The 16,708-nt window shown below is 55.4% G+C and overlaps 1 protein-coding gene across 1 annotated transcript in view; it reads right to left on the minus strand.

The window, feature by feature from the left end:
* Kif21b (kinesin family member 21B) overlaps window positions 1-16,708 on the minus strand; it is a 47,340-nt gene that overhangs the window by 6,292 nt on the left and 24,340 nt on the right. Inside the window, exons 17-31 of the mRNA XM_013017305.1 lie at window positions 14,790-14,989; window positions 11,317-11,424; window positions 10,710-10,778; window positions 9,519-9,751; window positions 9,175-9,322; window positions 8,760-8,954; window positions 8,560-8,661; window positions 7,674-7,839; window positions 7,470-7,521; window positions 7,243-7,300; window positions 6,236-6,441; window positions 6,081-6,155; window positions 3,825-3,938; window positions 2,203-2,241; window positions 245-381 (exon numbers count right to left, since the gene is read on the minus strand). Of these exons, the coding sequence (XP_012872759.1) occupies window positions 245-381; window positions 2,203-2,241; window positions 3,825-3,938; window positions 6,081-6,155; window positions 6,236-6,441; window positions 7,243-7,300; window positions 7,470-7,521; window positions 7,674-7,839; window positions 8,560-8,661; window positions 8,760-8,954; window positions 9,175-9,322; window positions 9,519-9,751; window positions 10,710-10,778; window positions 11,317-11,424; window positions 14,790-14,989 (1,902 nt within the window). The remainder of the gene's footprint in view (window positions 1-244; window positions 382-2,202; window positions 2,242-3,824; window positions 3,939-6,080; window positions 6,156-6,235; window positions 6,442-7,242; window positions 7,301-7,469; window positions 7,522-7,673; window positions 7,840-8,559; window positions 8,662-8,759; window positions 8,955-9,174; window positions 9,323-9,518; window positions 9,752-10,709; window positions 10,779-11,316; window positions 11,425-14,789; window positions 14,990-16,708) is intronic.

Consider the following 16,708-nt stretch of genomic DNA (forward strand, 5'->3'; position numbering starts at 1 on the left):
GGAAGCTCCCTAACATTTCTAAGGGAGGAAGGGGGAAGGGTGTGGGGTAGGGGGTGGGGGGGAGGGGAGGGCTGGCCAAGGATGCAGAGACAAGACAAAAAGCAGGTGAGAAGCCAGTCATGGTCCCCCTCAATTCCTGGAGGCTCCGTGTTCTGCTCCCTTCACAGCCTACACTGGGCAAAGGCAGTTGGGATGAATGGGGGGAACCCTAACCCTACTGCGGCCCCTTGGGGGCTCCACGTACCTTTGGACCCGGTGAAAAGCAATTCATCCGTGGCATCCAGGCAGAGGATGGGCTTGGTGTGGCCCTCGGCCATGGAGACGCACTGCAGCGGGGCTGTCCTCGCACCCTTAGCTCCTCCCACAGGGGTGATGACGCCCCTTCCCGAAGGGAGAGAGGGAGAGAGGACGCATGTGTCAGCCAGGGAGACCACAGCGAGGCCGATCGGGCGCATGGAGGGAAGGGACTAGGCAGAGAGGGGATGGATGAAGGCTAATGACTCTAAAGCCTCTAGCTGAACGCCACCAAGGGCCGAGAGCCAGGAAATGCTGGGCAGGGCCGGCAGGGGGCCTGTCTTGTACAGCGATCTGCCAGTCACCATCCTGGACACATCTAGGAAGTGCACAGCATACTAGGCATAGAGGGTGGTGTAAGTGTGTGTTTGTGTGTGTGGGGGGGGTGTTCCCACCCAATGCGGCTTGGGCTAGATACAGCCTGAGACAGAACTGCACTCCGGCCCTGGCGGAGCAGGACAGAGGAGGCCGAAGTGCTAGAATCCACCCTGCCACTGCCATCAGAATCTTCAGGCTACTTCAGTTGGCAAGAGCGAGGGAGGGCAGCTGTCAGCAGAGGGAGGGATGACTTCCCGACACAACTCCTCCACTTGCTAGTCACTGCCTGGGGTTGGCCCCTCCATCAGTGAAACTTAACACAGGTGCGTGAACGCACACATACGCACGCATGCATGTGCACACGCATGCACACAGAGTTCTTCACGTAGAGGACTGGATCAGCATGGTAAGGCGGTGCCAGTCATTTGCAAAGGGATAAACCCCCAGGGAACCCCAGCTCAGCCGGGGATGAGGAGGCGTGGGCTGTCTGGACCTGAAATGGAACCCATTTGCTCCCCATGATGCTCCGAGAGGCCAGTAGGCGGAGCTTGGATGAGCATGAGGACTTGGCTATAGCAGCCTCCTGGGGTTCTGACCTTGACTTGTTTTTCTCTCTCAGGGAGTGTTTTGGGATAAGACAGGGGCCAAATTATGTCTGAAAACATATTCTACTTTTTTTTTTCTTAAAGCGACATTGTGGCCCGGGGTTTGCTAAGGCCCTGGTGACCAAGCTCACCACTAGGATGGTAGTCAGACACAGCCAGCTGCCAGCCTGGCACTCATACAAATGGCTGCCCGTGTAGTTCCCAGCTCTCTGCTTGTGGCAGTGGTTTGGGCCCAGTGTGCCCAAGATTGCTGCGGAGCTGGAGAAAAGGGAGCCTTCCTTCCGAGAGAGGCTGGCGCGCGTCCGCTCGCGTCTCCTTGTGGCCCAGCCTGGCTTGCTGTACAAAGGTGCACCAATGCCAACACCAGTGCTGGGAGTCCCCCCGCCCCCCACTGGGGTCCTGAGACTCTACCCTTGCTGTGGGTTGGCTGGAGGCCGAGGGGAGGAGGCATATGCACACGTATGTACCGAGTGATGCGGGCAGGGGCACTGCGTGCTTTGGTGCCTTGCGGTGACAAAGCCTCCAGGGTTTGCCTGCAGGTGCAGGCTAAGTCCCAAGGGCCCTGCTCAGTCCTCGGCACCCCTCACCAAGAGCCTGGTTGCTCCCCGAGGTCCCACAGCCTCTCTCACCTGCAGTGGGGCCTCAGCAGAGCTCAGCCTACCCACGCCATGCCCCGCTCCACCCTGCTCAGACCAGGAGGGAGAAAAGAACAGGACCAGCCACAAGCAACTGCGCCCCCTCCTCCCCACCCCCAGCTCCAGCCAGGCCTGGTGCCGTCAGAGGCCATGAGGCCACCTGGAGAGGAAGGAACCGTGTGGCAGAAGGTCTCAGGGGGGACAGGAGGGGGAGGGCAGGGCGCGGGGAGAGGGGGGGCTGCATGCGGAGGGCTGGTGTACAGGCAGGGGGGACTGGCGGAGCAGAGAAGAGAGCGAGAGACGGGGAGAGCGAGAGCAGGAGTCAAACACGAGAGACATTCTGTGTGTACCTCAAGACCTCCGACAAAGAGGAGTCGCTCTCATCAGACCTGGGAAGGGCAGAAAATTAGCTGGATTAGGGGAGAGAGGAAAACACACAGAGGAACGGCAGAGGGGGCGGCAGCAGGGGTCAGAGGGCGGTTATGCTCTTTGAGGGGAGCGAAGAGAGGCAGAGGGGGGGAGGGCCTTCAGGGAGAGCAGAAGAGGGGGGGACAGGCCAGCCTGGGAGCTGGGAGACTCCCCAAGGGGAGGGTATGGAGGGGTCCCTCAGCTAGCAGGGTGGGAGTGAGGAAGGGGCTGGAGGAGAGGTGGGAGGCTAGCCCACACGGGGGAAGTGGTTCTGGGGCTTTGAACTGGTTCCAAGCTCTCTGGCTGGCCCATCGCACAGCTCGGGACAGCAGCCCACCCCGGCCATGCCACAGCCTACCCCGCCCCTGGGACACGGCCTGTGGCAGCCATTGCTCAGGGCTCACTGATTTACAAAACTCACAACCCCCTGGCAGCCCGCTGGGGCCACGCTGGGAGCTGGCTCTGGCCTGCACATTCCGCTCCAGACCTGGGCCACCGGACAGGGCCGGAAACAGACCACCACCAAGCTGGGATGTTGCATGCTTGTAATCCAAACACCCAGGAGGCTGCGGTTTGAAGGCTAGCTTGGGTTGGCGAGTGAATAAGACCCTGTCTCAAAGCCAAAATCAAGCAGAACGTGGAGTGGAGCTGGCTGTAAAGGCGTGGTTGGGGAGGCCAGGCTGGGGTCACAGCTCCCCCGTGAGAAGCTGAGGGCGCAGTGGGCTCCAGGGAGGAGGTGTCCAGGGCACCGGGTCTGCTGGGTTGGACCCTGGACTCAGTATTCAGGGAGCAGCAGCACTGTGACCGAGAAAGGAGAGAGGACAGGGCGGAGGAGCACCTTTTGACCTGGGGACACATCGCCCCTTGTGGTAGGGAAGCTTTGGGGAGCCCCTGTGGGGACTGCAGAGGGCGGGAGCAGGCCCTGCGGTTTGGAGCAAGCACAGGCAGGATGGAATCCTCCCCAGTGCCCAGGGCAGGGGCCCACTGTTAGGGACACGAGTGGCCGTCGGGAGCCCTGGGTGGCTGCGGGGCCCCGTTGGCTTCCTTCTCTCTGGGCCTAATTCCAGGGTGGTCAGTTCTCAGGGCTGGTTTGATGTTCCAGTGGCGCCACAGAGGGCGGGTAAGCGGGAAAGCAAGGTGAGCACACACGCCGTGGGAATGACACTGAGTAGGTACAGTACTACAACAGGGGCCGTGGGCACAGGCGTTCGGGGCCTGCATGGCTGGTACACCAGGCGCCAGCTGAAGCTGAAGCTGAAGGAAGGGTCGGTCCTCTGAGGAGAGCAAAGACCCAGCGCAGGAAGGCGTGTCTGCCTGCCCTCAGTGCCCCCAGCCCTGTGGCTTCCTTCCTGTCCTCTCCTGAGGTCTCAGCATGCAACAGGAAGGGAACACCATCGGCCAGTCCAGAAAGGACTAGGGATGGGAGGGACGCATCGCTCCGAGTGGCAGAAAGAGCAGGGTGGGGGGTCAGCTTAGCTCCCCCCTGCCTCCAGCAAGGCTCAACCACAGGCTCCCATCCCCCTTGGAGCTCCCTCCCAAGCCTGCCCCTCAGTCCTGCTCTTACTTGTCCAGCGCTGACCCCTGGCTCTGGTTGCTGGTGAGCCGAGAGAAGACATTGCGGTCATTCCTGGGGCGGGTGGGAGGGGAGGAAGGAGGTGTGAATCCCACGTCTGTAGACCTGGGGGGGTGGGGACAGAGAGCAGGTCTGTTAGTGATCACACCCCCACCTGCAGGCCCACCCTTGGTGCTGGGCCTGCTGCTGTCCTGTGTCTGGAAGACCACAGGGCAGAGCCTGATGTGAGTCATCTTGGGACCCGGCTCCCAGACAAGCTCCTCCAGGCTGTGCGGGTCCATCTACTGTCAGACATTCCTTTGTAATCTCCCAGGCAATGCTCCTGGGTCTCCTGGCTTTCCGTATTGTTTTAGGATTTGTGTAAAACAGTGAAAAAGTTAAATCACTCCCTATGCAAGTTCCAGCCCGAGGTTGTGTCAGCTCTGACACTGGGCAAATGTCTTGTTAATGGTCTGGTTAGAACTGTGTTAGTATTGCTGTGGCTCTAGTGATTTCAGTATTAAAAAAAATTTTTTTTTCAGTACCCAGGGCCTTGTGCATGCTAGGAAAGTGTTCTACCATTGAGCTATACCCTTATCTTTTAAAAAAGTTTTTCTTTCTTTTTCTTTTTTAGTTTTGGGGACAGGGTACTACTAAGTTGACTAGGCTAATCCACAAATTTACAAGTTTCCTGTCTCAGCCTCCTGAGTAGCTGGGATTACAGGAGCAGTAACTTCAATTTTTTCAAGTTTTATTTAAGTTGTTATGATCAAGGTGATGTACAGAAGTGTTACAGTTACATAACTCAAGGGAAGCATACATTTCTTTCTGGACAATGTTAGCCCTTCCCTTGTTTATCTCCCACTGATTTCAATTTTTGAAACAATCTCCGTGCATAATTCTAAGTGCTGTTTGGTGTTCTGAGCATAAGAGGGCTGGGCTATATGGGTCTGGTAAGCTTCATGCTGGCCCAAGTTACAGCGCTAGGGTTGCCAACTGCAGTGATATATGTTAAGTTAGTTGTCTTTAAGTAGCAGTAAGTTGATCATTGAAAGTGTCATAACTGGAAGACTACAGGAAGCTACCCTGACTTCTTTCTTCCTAGGAGCAATAGTTCCTCACTCATGACTTGGTGTTTGTAGTGGCATCACAGAACATAACTGCCATGAACCATGAGAACTGCCCATACCTCCAAGGAAGACCCTATGGCCTTGTGAACGGCCACCACAGCACTCCAGGCTCCTCCCCTCGGAGGGCTGTCCTTAGGTTCAGATGAAATTCTCTTTCCTTGGGAGCTTCATCATGAGTCTGGCCTAAACTCACACTGCAAGTACTTGTAAGCAGTGTCTCGGGCACCTGCTGAGGCTCTGGAGAGGAGGAGAGGCTGGGAGCTGCCATGGCGGGTGGCAGGAGGTCAACCCGAGTCTTGCTTCCTTAGTGTTTAGCTATGTGATCTGGGGAAGCACCAAACCTACACAAGCTAAGTACATGACCAGAGGACCCTAAGAGTCGTCCTGCAATGTGCGAAAGCTTCATAGGGCCTGGGCCACCTGTGCCAGCGTAGCTGGAGGTCTCTACACCGGTCTGTGCTGCCTTCTCTGGGTTTTCTTTGAGATTCTACACTCCTTTCATAAGAGGCCTTGAAAAAAAGGATGTTCTCAAGACCCAAGGGCAAGACACGGTGATGTGGCACATCAGTAAAAGCAGTAGTCATAGGCCAGGCACCAGTGGCTCACGCCTGTCATCCTAGCTACTGAGGTGGCTGAGATCTGAGGATCGAGGTTCAAAGCCAGCCCGAGCAGACAAATCTGAGACTCTTATCTCCATTTAACCCTCAAAAAGCCTGGAAACGGAAGTGTAGCTCAAGTGGTAGAGTGCCAGCCTTGAGTGAAAAGGCCAAGTGAGAATTTGAGGCCCAGAGTTCAAGCCCCAGTACACACACACACACACACACACACACACACACACACACACGCACGCACGCACGCACACGCGCGCACACACACACACACACACACACCCTGCTAACGGAAGTTAAAGCCACCTATGCTGAGTGCACATTACAGCTTCTAACTATGCTTCAGCTACTGTATGGGTTGGCATTTCCTAGGCCCCTCACTGACAGCGTGGACAAGGTCCCTGGGTGAAACTCAATGACTCAGGTCAGCTGGGACAGAGTGGACCGTGTGCATAGCGATCTACAGAGTAGAGCCACACTGCCACTCATACCCCTGTGACGGGCGGGGTCTCTGGGGCAGATTCTCTCACCTGATGGGCTGCCCGCGGTCATACGACTTCCTCCGGGTCAGAGGGGACGTCTCTGTGCCCCGAGACTGCCGGGGACTGGAACAGAAGGGTCCAGTGAGGCCCAGACCCAGCTCCCTGCCCATCTGACCCACCTTCCACCCAGATCCCTTCCTTACAAAGTGTTGCCCCGCGTGGGCAGGCTGACGGTGCGTGAGACCTTGTCCCGGTAGTAGGGGTCCCGGATAGAGAAGCCCACTCCATCCTCCTTGATCTCCACCAGGGAGGCCAAGGACTTGGTGATGTTCTTGGTAGAGATGTCCAGCGGGGAGCCCAGGCACTCGGCGGACACGGCTTTCATTTGGGCAGACAGCTTGGGCTCACCCTGGCAAGATAAGGACTAGATGGATCAATTCGTCTTAATAGATGGTACACAAAGTGCATGTGCACGTGCGGGTGTGTGTGTGTGTGTGTGTGTGTGTGTGTGAAATCCCAAGAAACTGACTGGTGTTGCCTTGGCCTCAGGAGAGGAGCCACTAGAAGATAGACATGACCCAAGACATCTCTGTGCTCCTTAGCTAAACTCCTCAGGCTACTGGAGACTCTAAAGTAACAACAACCATTTTCCTGCCCTTAGTTAAGACTTTGAGAAGCACAGAGTGTCCACATTAACTCCTTTGCTGGTCACCAGGTAATCCCAGCCTGGCATGGATGCAGCATGGCGCTGGTTCTGTCTACTAACGCCACGCTGTGCCCTGTCCCTCCCCCGCCACTGCCCGTACTGTGAAGTGAGCTCTCTTATTTATTGTTGACTCTCAATGTGTTGAATGAACTATCTGAAAGCACAGTCACTGGATACCTAGAGTTAGAATTTGAACCTAGCATGGGACAGAGTCTTGAGTGGGAAAAGTGAGAATTTCGTTTTAAGCAGAGCTTCTGGGTATGGTAGTATTACTAGGCAGAGTGGAAACAATTACGAAGGGGTTCTAGACATTTCTCCCACCTTCTATTCATCAAGACTGGGTTACCTATCTGGACATCGCTCAATTCCAGGCTAGATTCTTTATGGTACCTCATCCCAGCTGGGGCAACATCGGGCTGGGGTGAGGGGGAGACTAGGCCCAGGCACCTGGCCAGGAGAGGCTGGCTCTGCCTCACCTGCTGTCTCCTTTGTAGCAGAACTCACCTTGACCTTGAAGTCGTCGTGGCTGGTGGAACCTTTCATGGTGAATGACTGGGAGAAGCTGAGGAAAGAGCAGAGAGGGCGTGGGGTCCTGATGTCCCGAGCTTTACCTCTCTACGCTTCAGAGAGCCTCCACATCTAGGTGCAGCCCTCAATCCTATGGCTGCCCCCCCTCGCAGTCCCAGGCGCAGGCTGAGGGCCAGCCTCTCACTCCCAGCCTGGACGCCTACCTCCCCTCGGAGAACTCGGAGACCTCCTCATCCGTGCTGGCGTAGCCGTTCTCTGGGGAAAGAGGGTTGAGAGACCCCCGTGAGAGGCTGGGGAAGGTGGGGATGGCCTCCCTCTGGGATTTCTGGAGACACAAAGACACCGGCCCCAGGGGATGCGGTGGGAGAGCCCTGGGAGCCGGGAGGCCTTGCCACACCCACCCCTACCCTGCTGCACGTTGTAGATGAGGGCTTGCAGCTCAGGGTGCGCCTCGGCCTTCTCACGCAGGGCATCCAAGAGCAGGTGGTTCTGGGAGGCGCCCGCCATGTCTGTCTGCCTCAGACGTCCCTCCAACAGCCGGATCTGGGCCTCCTTCTGCGCCACTTGCAGCCCCTGAGGGCAGGAAGCAAGACCTGAGGTTACCCTTCCTCGTGGAGGGAGGCTTTACCCCCATCCCCCTCTGCTCTGTGTTCTTCCAAACTCTTATTACCCCAGAATGTGATGGTATTTGGAGACAGGGCCTTTGGAGGTAACTAGGGTAGTATGAGGTCATATTGGTCCTCAATCCAGTGCAGTTGGATGCACGGGGCAGCGGGGAGGGGGGGGGGAGTCTGTGTGAGGACAGGGAAGGCATGCACATTAGTGCATGTGTTCCCAAGACCCAGGACGGGAGAAAACACATCCTCAGGCAGGGACAGGGATGCCAGAGGACTCCTGATGCTCTGGCGTCAGTTTTCCAGGGTGGAACATGCTTTGTCTCAAGTTCCCTGACCCCTAACCTCTATCTTCCACTTCCGGCAGACCCCAGCCAGCCCTGCTGCGGTTAAGCCTGGGCCAGACACACAGGGTCAGCAGCTGTGTGCCCGGCGCCACGTCAAGCCCACTTCCCTGAATCATCTCACGGAAGCCACGTGACCAGCTACAAACTCTGCACTGTCATCACTCCAGTTTTATGGCTGAACAGCCTGAGACTTGGAGGCTGGGTGGCTTGCCCGAGCCTGTGGGTGACGCAGAGGAGGAGGGACCAGGCCCGGTACACATCACCACAAGGGCATGTCATGGAGGTGCCTAGGCCTGCGTGCTGCCCACACAGGGGGCGCCCCACCGGCTCACCTTGTCGATGGATGCCTTGAGGAAGTTGTCCAGTAGGAGGCGAGCTTCGGCCAGGGAGCAGGAGCTGATGACGACTGATGTGTCCGTTGAGTCTAGCTCCTCCTGGGACCAGGAAGCAGAGACCCCTGTCATCTGAGGCTGTCCCCCACCTGTCCAATCTCTACCGTCCCTGCCCCGGCCATGCCCAGCCCTGGGGGCACCTTGGTCTCCTCCAGCTGCACAATGGTGGCCTGGCAGTCCGTAATGCTGTCGTTGATGTAGTCGATGTTGGCGGCCAACACCTCAATCTCCTCCGCCAGCTCCTGCAGCCCCTTCTCTTCCTCGGGGCTCTCGGCCTGCAGCCGCTCGCGCTTTCTCCGAAGAGCCTCTTGCAGGAGGAACAGCTCCTCTCTTTTCTGGGGGGACAGGGATGGATGAGGAACTTCAGGGGACTCTCCTGCCCTGCCCACAGCTCCTGACCAAGAATCCCCAGCCATGAGAGACCTCCCCTGTCCCCAACATCTCTGGATCTCAAAGCAGGCCCCAAGGAGGAGAGGGAGAAGGGCCAGAGATGTCTGCAGAGCCACAGAAGGCCCGATGGAGGGAGGGAGGGGAGCGAGGGGAAGGCCGGCCCACCTTGATGAGCCTCTCCATGTCGGCCTCCAGGTTCACAATGGTCATCCTCTGCATGACGATGTCGATGATCCTCCGCTCCAGCGACTGCCACTTGAGCCTGGCCGCTTTGCTGAAGCTCTGGCTGGCCCCCTTCTTCTGGAATTTCTTTCTGGGAAGCAGAGGCAAAGGGGAATTATGTTGACTACCCTTCATCTCTGTGGCTCCATCAAGCTCCAGCCTAGAGCTGACGAGGCCCAGGCCGGAGCCCTCCCAGAACCTGAGCCTTGTTCAGATGAGCCGGACCCATTCCCATGATGCCCACGCTCTGCCTGTGCGCACAGCCAGGCACGGTCCACCTGTCTTACCTAGCTGGGCGGCTGCCATTGGCTGTGGAGGTGGGGTGGTCCCCCAGGAAGTGGTTGATTTTACGATTCCACTGGCGCACGATGCTGGAGACAGAGCGGGCCCCTGATTCGGCCTCAGAGGAGGTGGTGCTGGCTGACACCTCGGCCCCAGAATCTAGCATGGGTGGTTTTGATACCACACGCCCTGCCACCCTCTCAGACATGGGTTTGGCCAGGCGCCTAAGTGCAGAAACCTGGGGGCAGGAGAACAAGAAATGAGGGATCCAGTCAGCAAGGCGGCCCAGAGCCGCACGGAGCACAGGGGAGTGGGTGTGGGGTGCCAGGCTGGGGGAGGAGAGGTGGCTGACTCAGGCTTGGGCAGAAGAGCTCTTGTCTGTCTGATGTGAAATGAACATAAGGCAGATGACCACACTACTTTTTAAATAATTAGCTCAAGTATGTGGGGGCAAAGTCTGTAATCTGTCCCGAAGCTCCAACTCTTTTTCTCTCTCTTTTTATTTTGGGAAAATGAATGGATTTGATCCTTACTTCAGTTACAACAACTGGCAGCATAACAAAAATGTGAGCTTTCAAGTGAAAAGAAGTATGGGAAACTTGTGTCTGCCACTGTAAGCGCTGGCAACTTTCCAATTTCTTTTTTTTTATTTTTGGGTCCGGTCATGGGGCCTGAACTCTGGGCCTGGGCACTGTCCCTCAGCTCTTCAGCTCAAGGCTAGCACTCTACCACTTGAGCCACAGCACCACTTCTGGCTTTTTTTTTTCTTTTTGCTTATGTGGTGCTGAGGAATCAAACCCAGGGCCTCAGGCATGTGAGGCAAGCGCTCTACCACTGAGCCACTTCCTAGCCCCCCAACTTTCCAATTTCTGATATCAACACCCAACTCTCATGTTGAGAAGGGTGCTTCTCACAGGCCTGGCACAACTCGGGCATCACTGTGTTTGTTGAATAAAAGAAGGAATAGTCAGGAATGGTACCCCCCCCGCCTCGATGGCAGAGAACAAGAGGCAGGAGGAGGAAGAGCTGGAAGTCAGCCTGGGTTACATAGCAAGTTCCAGGCCAGCCCAGGCTACAGAGTCTGAGAGTCTGAAGAAATCAAACCAAACCAAAATAGAAACATAAAAAGAAGCAAAAGTTAAGATCAAGGGAGCGCTGAGTTGGGGCGGGGCCTTGAAGCAGCTACGTGTGCTCACCTCCTGGGTTTTCCTCCTCAGGACTATTTCCTGCTGCCGCTTCTGGGACTCCAGGGCTCGGATCTGAAACTGAGAGGACAGAGGCAGGGGCCACACTCAGGCTCCGGCACCTTCTCGGCCTGGGTGCGCTGGCCACAGGCTGGTCAGCTCTGCCGCCGGAAGCCTGGGTTGTTCTCATCTAGCTGCTTCTCCGGCATCCAGACTGGGACTCTGAGCTGAGCTCTGCTCCCTAGAGGTTGTGGCGAAGTCCCTGGTCCTTATAAGACATGATCCCTGACTATGGCAGGGAACGCAGACAGCAGGAGCAGCCCCGTTAGGCGTGACACAGCCTGATGTGTCTGTGTTGCTGGTGGCCATGGCATGTGAGTTCCTGTTCCTCTCTGGGCTCATGTCTAACTTCCTTGGAACATGGACTACGGGGAGGGGGAAGGAGCTAACCTGCTGACAGCTACACTCTACTCTGATCATAAACACGTGACTTAGCATGGCAGGAATGGAGGCCAGCTTGGTTGGGAGGGGCAGCTGGGGGCCTGGGAGGCTGGGCCCCAGGGATCAGCTAAAGGCCTTTGCCGGGCTAAAGGCTCCTGGGATGCTTGGGGTCTCTCACCTCTTGACGCCGCTGCTCCTTCTTAAGCTGAGCAATCTCCCGGTTCCTCTTGGTCTCCACTAGCCTCCTCCGCTGCTGCTCCTCCCGCATCTGCTTCATGAGTGCCACCTGGGAAGGAAAGCGGACATGGGCATGGGGCAGGGTTGGCAGAGGGTGGCTCACAGGCTCCAGGGCTGGCTATGAGGACAAGGCTGGTAGTCCACAAGGCTACTGAGGCTCAAAGTCCAGGTCTGGACCCTCCAGCTCTTTCCTTCCAGAGCAGCTAAAGCCACGGGGGCAATCACACAGCCAGAGGGGTGGCCTGACAGCCAGCCTTCTAGTGTGGAGACTTCTGTTCTGCAAGGCCCAACCCTGGCCCCAGTTCAAAGCCACCACCTTCAGTCTGACTCTTCTAGGACAGCCTGGCTGCTGGAGGCAGAGCTGTCTTCTAGTAACACCCTGAACTGTGGACAAGGTTGAGGTGACCCTGAATTAGGGTCAGATTCCAGGTCCAGGCTCACAGTGACAGCAATAAAAACCACCATTATTTATTGAGAACAGACTCTATGCCAGGCCCAGTTCTCATGACAATCCCATGAGAGGCTTTACCATTCCTGCTTTACAAAGAAGAAAGTGGGCTTTGGAGATAAAGACGACTTAGAGCCACAGAACTAGAAATGGATGGCCAGCCTCATAGCCCAGGTTATTTTGCCTTCCTGTGGCTCAGAGCATGGCACCATGCTAGTCTCTGCTTAGTCAAGACAGGGAGAGGGACCAAGCCTAGCCAAAGGCACAGCGGACACCATTAGTGGTATCAGAGAGGATTCAACGTGCTGTGAGGCACTGTCTCAGGGTCCTGTTGAAAATGTAGGCTTTTTCATACCTTCCAACTGGTGATGGCAAGAGAATCATTATCGGGGCCAGTCCTTATAGGCCTCAAATAACCACCAGAAGTGTCATCAACCTGCCCTGCTCTGAGGATGCCAAGGAAAGGGAGGCAGGGAGGCAGAATCCACAGAGCAGAGCAATGGCCGCTGCTAGGTCTTTAGGTTCCAATGTGAGTGTTCTCCACAAGGTTAAAGGTGTACCTTAGAACTCTAGCCCACTCAGAGCTGAGCCTTCCTGATCCTGGATCTAGGCACTCGACTTGCACATGTGGCTGAGCTCTGGGAAAGCTATGGTGATGGCCTCTGAGTGGATAAGCTTGGTCTAAGCACCTGACAACTCTGAAGTGGGTCTCAGTGCCCGAGACCAGCTTTGCTCTACAGCTCTGACTAAGAGGCAATCTGCTTTCTCCCAAGAGACCCCATAGCTCAAGCCGGCCTGGTCCAGCTCTGTGAAGCATTGGGCCCTGCAGCTGTGGGAAGATCCTCAGATACTGGTCCTCACGGTATCTGGGTAGAATCCTTGGCATCTGCTCTCTGTCTTCTTGTCTCTGAAAATCCCTGGGATGACCCCAGGCTGACCTTTTCTATATCCAGGCTTCGCTCCTAAGAGCACAGTAACATGACAGAGCTGGGCCTGCTGAAGGGCCTCAGCTGAGATAAACACATGGGTCTGTCTAGCTTTCAAATACATCCCAGACACTGGACAAGTTTTTTTCCCCAGGCTTCAGACACTATGACAATCTTCTTATAATGCTCCCCAGGGTCATGCCCAGGTGCAGTGGGAGCTGACCAGGAGATGCTGGGGCTGTCTCTCCTTCAGAGACCTCAGTAGGGATCCAGACAAACAGTGGAGAAGCATCCAGAAGCATCCAGAGCTATGCCGGCAGCTGCTACAATATGCACTGGCCAAGGTAGGCTCCACTACGGGATCAGAAAGCCTCTTCTTCCCCACTCTCCCTCTTCACCACCAGAGGGCGCCCAGGGTCTGGGAGAATGTGGGGACTTGAGTTACGAAGTCCCTCCGGTGACAGTGGCATCTGGTCCACAGGGTGGATGCACTGAAGCAAGTGAAAATTGGATCTTTGGGGTCAAGTTGGCCTGAGCACTCTGCTCAGAACCTGTGTCCTGAACTTAGGGTCAGAAGCTGGTCAGGTGAGGCGGCTGGCGTCCACAACACTGCGCATGGGCTTCCTCTAAGAGGTGACATCACTGCACTGCCTCTCTCCTCCCCCACTGGTGAGTGCCAGCTAAGCCAGCATGAGACTGGTTACTAAGGGCTTCTAGGATCCAGCCCTGTGGGCCCCTCTCTCTTCAGTCTCTGTTCCTGAGGCCAGCCCCCCCCCCACTCCCCCAGGACAGCCACCAGTGTTGAGGGTCCAGACCAGGACTGTGGAGATCTGGGGTGGGGTGGGGGTACCAGGGGCGGAGGGTTGAGGCAGGAAGGCCCAGGGAGGGAGGATATGAAGGGAGAATGGCTCTCAGCCAGTGGTAGAAATAGCTAGACACCAGAGGCACAAGACCTGAGCCAAGAGCTATGACCTTCAGCAGCCGGCCCAGAGATGAGGGCACCCTGGGCCATGACAAGGTGATAACGGGAGCACCGTGCCTTCTGGAACACAAACCAGCTTGGAAAACAGCACTTGTTCCCAGCCCTCTCTCCCGGTAGCCAGAATTGCCTCCCAAGCCCCATGCAAACAGTGGGGAGCGCGACAGGTATCTTCTCACGAGGTTCTCCTAAGAACTGAATGTGACTAGGCATGTAAGGTGACTAGTCAGGAGCCTGGTTGCAATTGTCATCATGATTTGGGGCAAGAGCATATGAACCTACAGACAGGGGACAACTGTGGTATAGCTTCCTACCACAGGGGGCAGCACTGAGCAGGGCATCTGCAATTGTCCCCCAAGAACTCCATCACCCTACACACAGACCAGAACTGAGAACAATTCCTTCATCCACGACACACAGTTCCTTCATCTTGGACAATACATGTGGCTGAGAGAAGAGCAATGCAAGGCCAGCACAGGGTCAAATCAGACAAGGCCGTAAAGAAAACCTACACTTACTTAACACCAGTGATTTTTTTGTTTTTGTATGTGTGCCAATACTGGGACTTGAACTCAGAGACTAGGTGCTGCTGTCCTTTACCTTTTTTGGGAGGGGGGATCTGATTGTGGGGCCTGAACTCTGGGCCTGGGCGCTGTCCCTCAGCTCTTCAGCTCAAGGCTAGCGCTCTGCCACTTGAGCCACAGCACCACTTCCGGCTTTTTTCTTTTTGCTTATGTGGTGCTGAGGAATCGAACCCAGGGCCTCATGCATGCAAGGAAAGCACTCTACCACTGAGCCACCTTCCCGGCCCCTCCTTTACCTTTTTTGCTCAAGGCTGATGCTCTATCACTTGAACAGCTCTACTTCCTAGATTTTTTTCTGGTTAACTGGAAATAAGAGTCTTACAGACTTTTGGATCCAGGCTGGCTTTGAACCATGAGTCTCAGATCTCAGCCTCCTGAGTAGCTAGGATTACAGGTGCGAGCCACAGCTAGTTACTTTGACTCTTTTAAGCGTGGAAAGTGAATTCTAAGGCACGTCACGGACACCCTCAGTCCTACCTTGGCCTTCTTCATCTCGGCCACCTCGGCCTGTAGCTTCTTCAGTTCCCTCTCGTAGCGTGACTGGTTCTTGAGCAGCCGAGCATGCTCCTTCTGTGCAGCTTGCAGCTTCTGCAGGTCCCGGTTCATCTCCCGCAGCCTCTTCTCATAATCGGCCTTGATCTTGTTGGCCTTCTCCTCCGTGTAGCACTCCATGGTACCTGAGGGCAGCAAGAGGCGGCTGTCAGCTCCAGGGGCCCAGGGGCCCCGCTAAACGTGGCTCACTGGAAAGGAAGCAGAGGGTGCGTGGTGTGTGGCTTCTCATCTCACCGTGAGACCTTGTGCAAGCCCCCCCTCCCTCAGCCTGGGTCTCCATTTGAACCATCACGGGGAGAGGCCAGGAGCGGCCCAAGCTCCTTCCTGCTCCTACAGTCTCTTGGAAGTAAAGGGCTATTTTCATCTCGAGACCTCTCTGCTTCACACAGGGCCTCACAGCCCATTGATGCTGGTTCTGTTCTGGCCCCTAGGCCAGTGGAAAGGGCACGGTCAGCGAGAGAAGATGAGACGTGGGCTGGAGCATGAGTATACCTGGCTCCCCACCCCAGACTCTCCCACCTGAACTGCTAAAATAGAAATCTCAAGCGGACAGATTCCACAGCCCTGATTCCCCACCTCAGGAAGCACAACCACCTTCCGTCCAGAAGCTCACACTCTATACATCCTTGGCTCCCTTCTCCCTCAAGCCCCAACACCGACAAAGCCTCTCTGGTCCACCTGCATCTGAACGCATCTCAAGTCTCACTATCTGCAAGCTACCTTTCTTGGGATATTTTGTTGGCAGTACTGGGGTTTGAAGGTAGGACCTCGTACTCACTAGTCATGGCTGTATTATTTCAGCCACAGCTCAACCAGTGCCACCACCCCCACCCTGAGATTTTTATTACAATTTCCTAAGAAGTTTCTCAGCACTATGTTCAATTCCCCTGCAGAGGAGTCAGAATAATGTTCCAAAAGTGCTTTTAAATGTTGCATATCGCCCCTTCTCATTGCTCTCAGACTCTAAGCAATGTCCTTACATGGCAGATGTGACCTGTGCTCCAGCCTCTCTGGGCCTCTTGTCACTCCATCAACACACCAGGCCTCATCACACCTGACTCAGGTCCCTGGTGTCCTCTGTTCCCCCTGGATGGGATGCTCTGCCCATGAATCACTGGGCTGCACTGCCTCACCTCCTTCGAAGCTTTGCTCAAAGGTCACCTTCGAAGCTAGGCACTGGTGGCTCACGCCTGTAATCCTAGCTACTCAGGAGGCTAAGCTCTGAGGATTGTGGTTCGAAGCCAGCTTGGGCAGGAAAGTCCTTGAGATTCTTATCTCCAACTGTCAGAAAACCGAAGTGGAGCTGTGGCTCACAGTGGCAGGGCACTAGCCTTGAATAAAAAGAGCTCAGGGACAACACCCAGGACCAGAATTTAACCCCTATGACAGACAAACAATAAAAATGTTGCCTTCACTTCTGGTCTTCCTTTCTCAAACTCAAACCCAGTCTCCAGTGTTCCTGTTTCCCTTCCTTACGGTCTTCTTTTATTTTTAAATACTTATCAGCACCTGGTGTGATTTGCACACTGCAGATTCTGCTTATTTTATTTCTCCTCACTGAAGGGTCCACTCCCTAAGGCCCTGAGCCATACTTAACTAATACTTGCCCCATAAGTGGATGAAGAAATGAATAATGGAATGGGTAGACTGAAGAGTGTTATAAGATTCACAGTTTGTAAACTAAATGCAGGAGGAAAAGTCCAGGTGTCTTGTTCACTCGCCTCAGTATGTGAAGGTTCAAAGCATTCTAATAGGTAAGATGCTAATGTAAAAGAAGAGTTGAAAATATAGCAGAGAGGTTAGGGGTAGACTCAGGAACTTGTAGCTCCTGGAGGTCAGAGGGT

The sequence above is a fragment of the Dipodomys ordii genome, unplaced genomic scaffold (genome assembly GCF_000151885.1).
Source record: "Dipodomys ordii isolate 6190 unplaced genomic scaffold, Dord_2.0 Scaffold35, whole genome shotgun sequence".
In the NCBI taxonomy this organism is placed as follows: Eukaryota; Metazoa; Chordata; class Mammalia; order Rodentia; family Heteromyidae; genus Dipodomys; species Dipodomys ordii.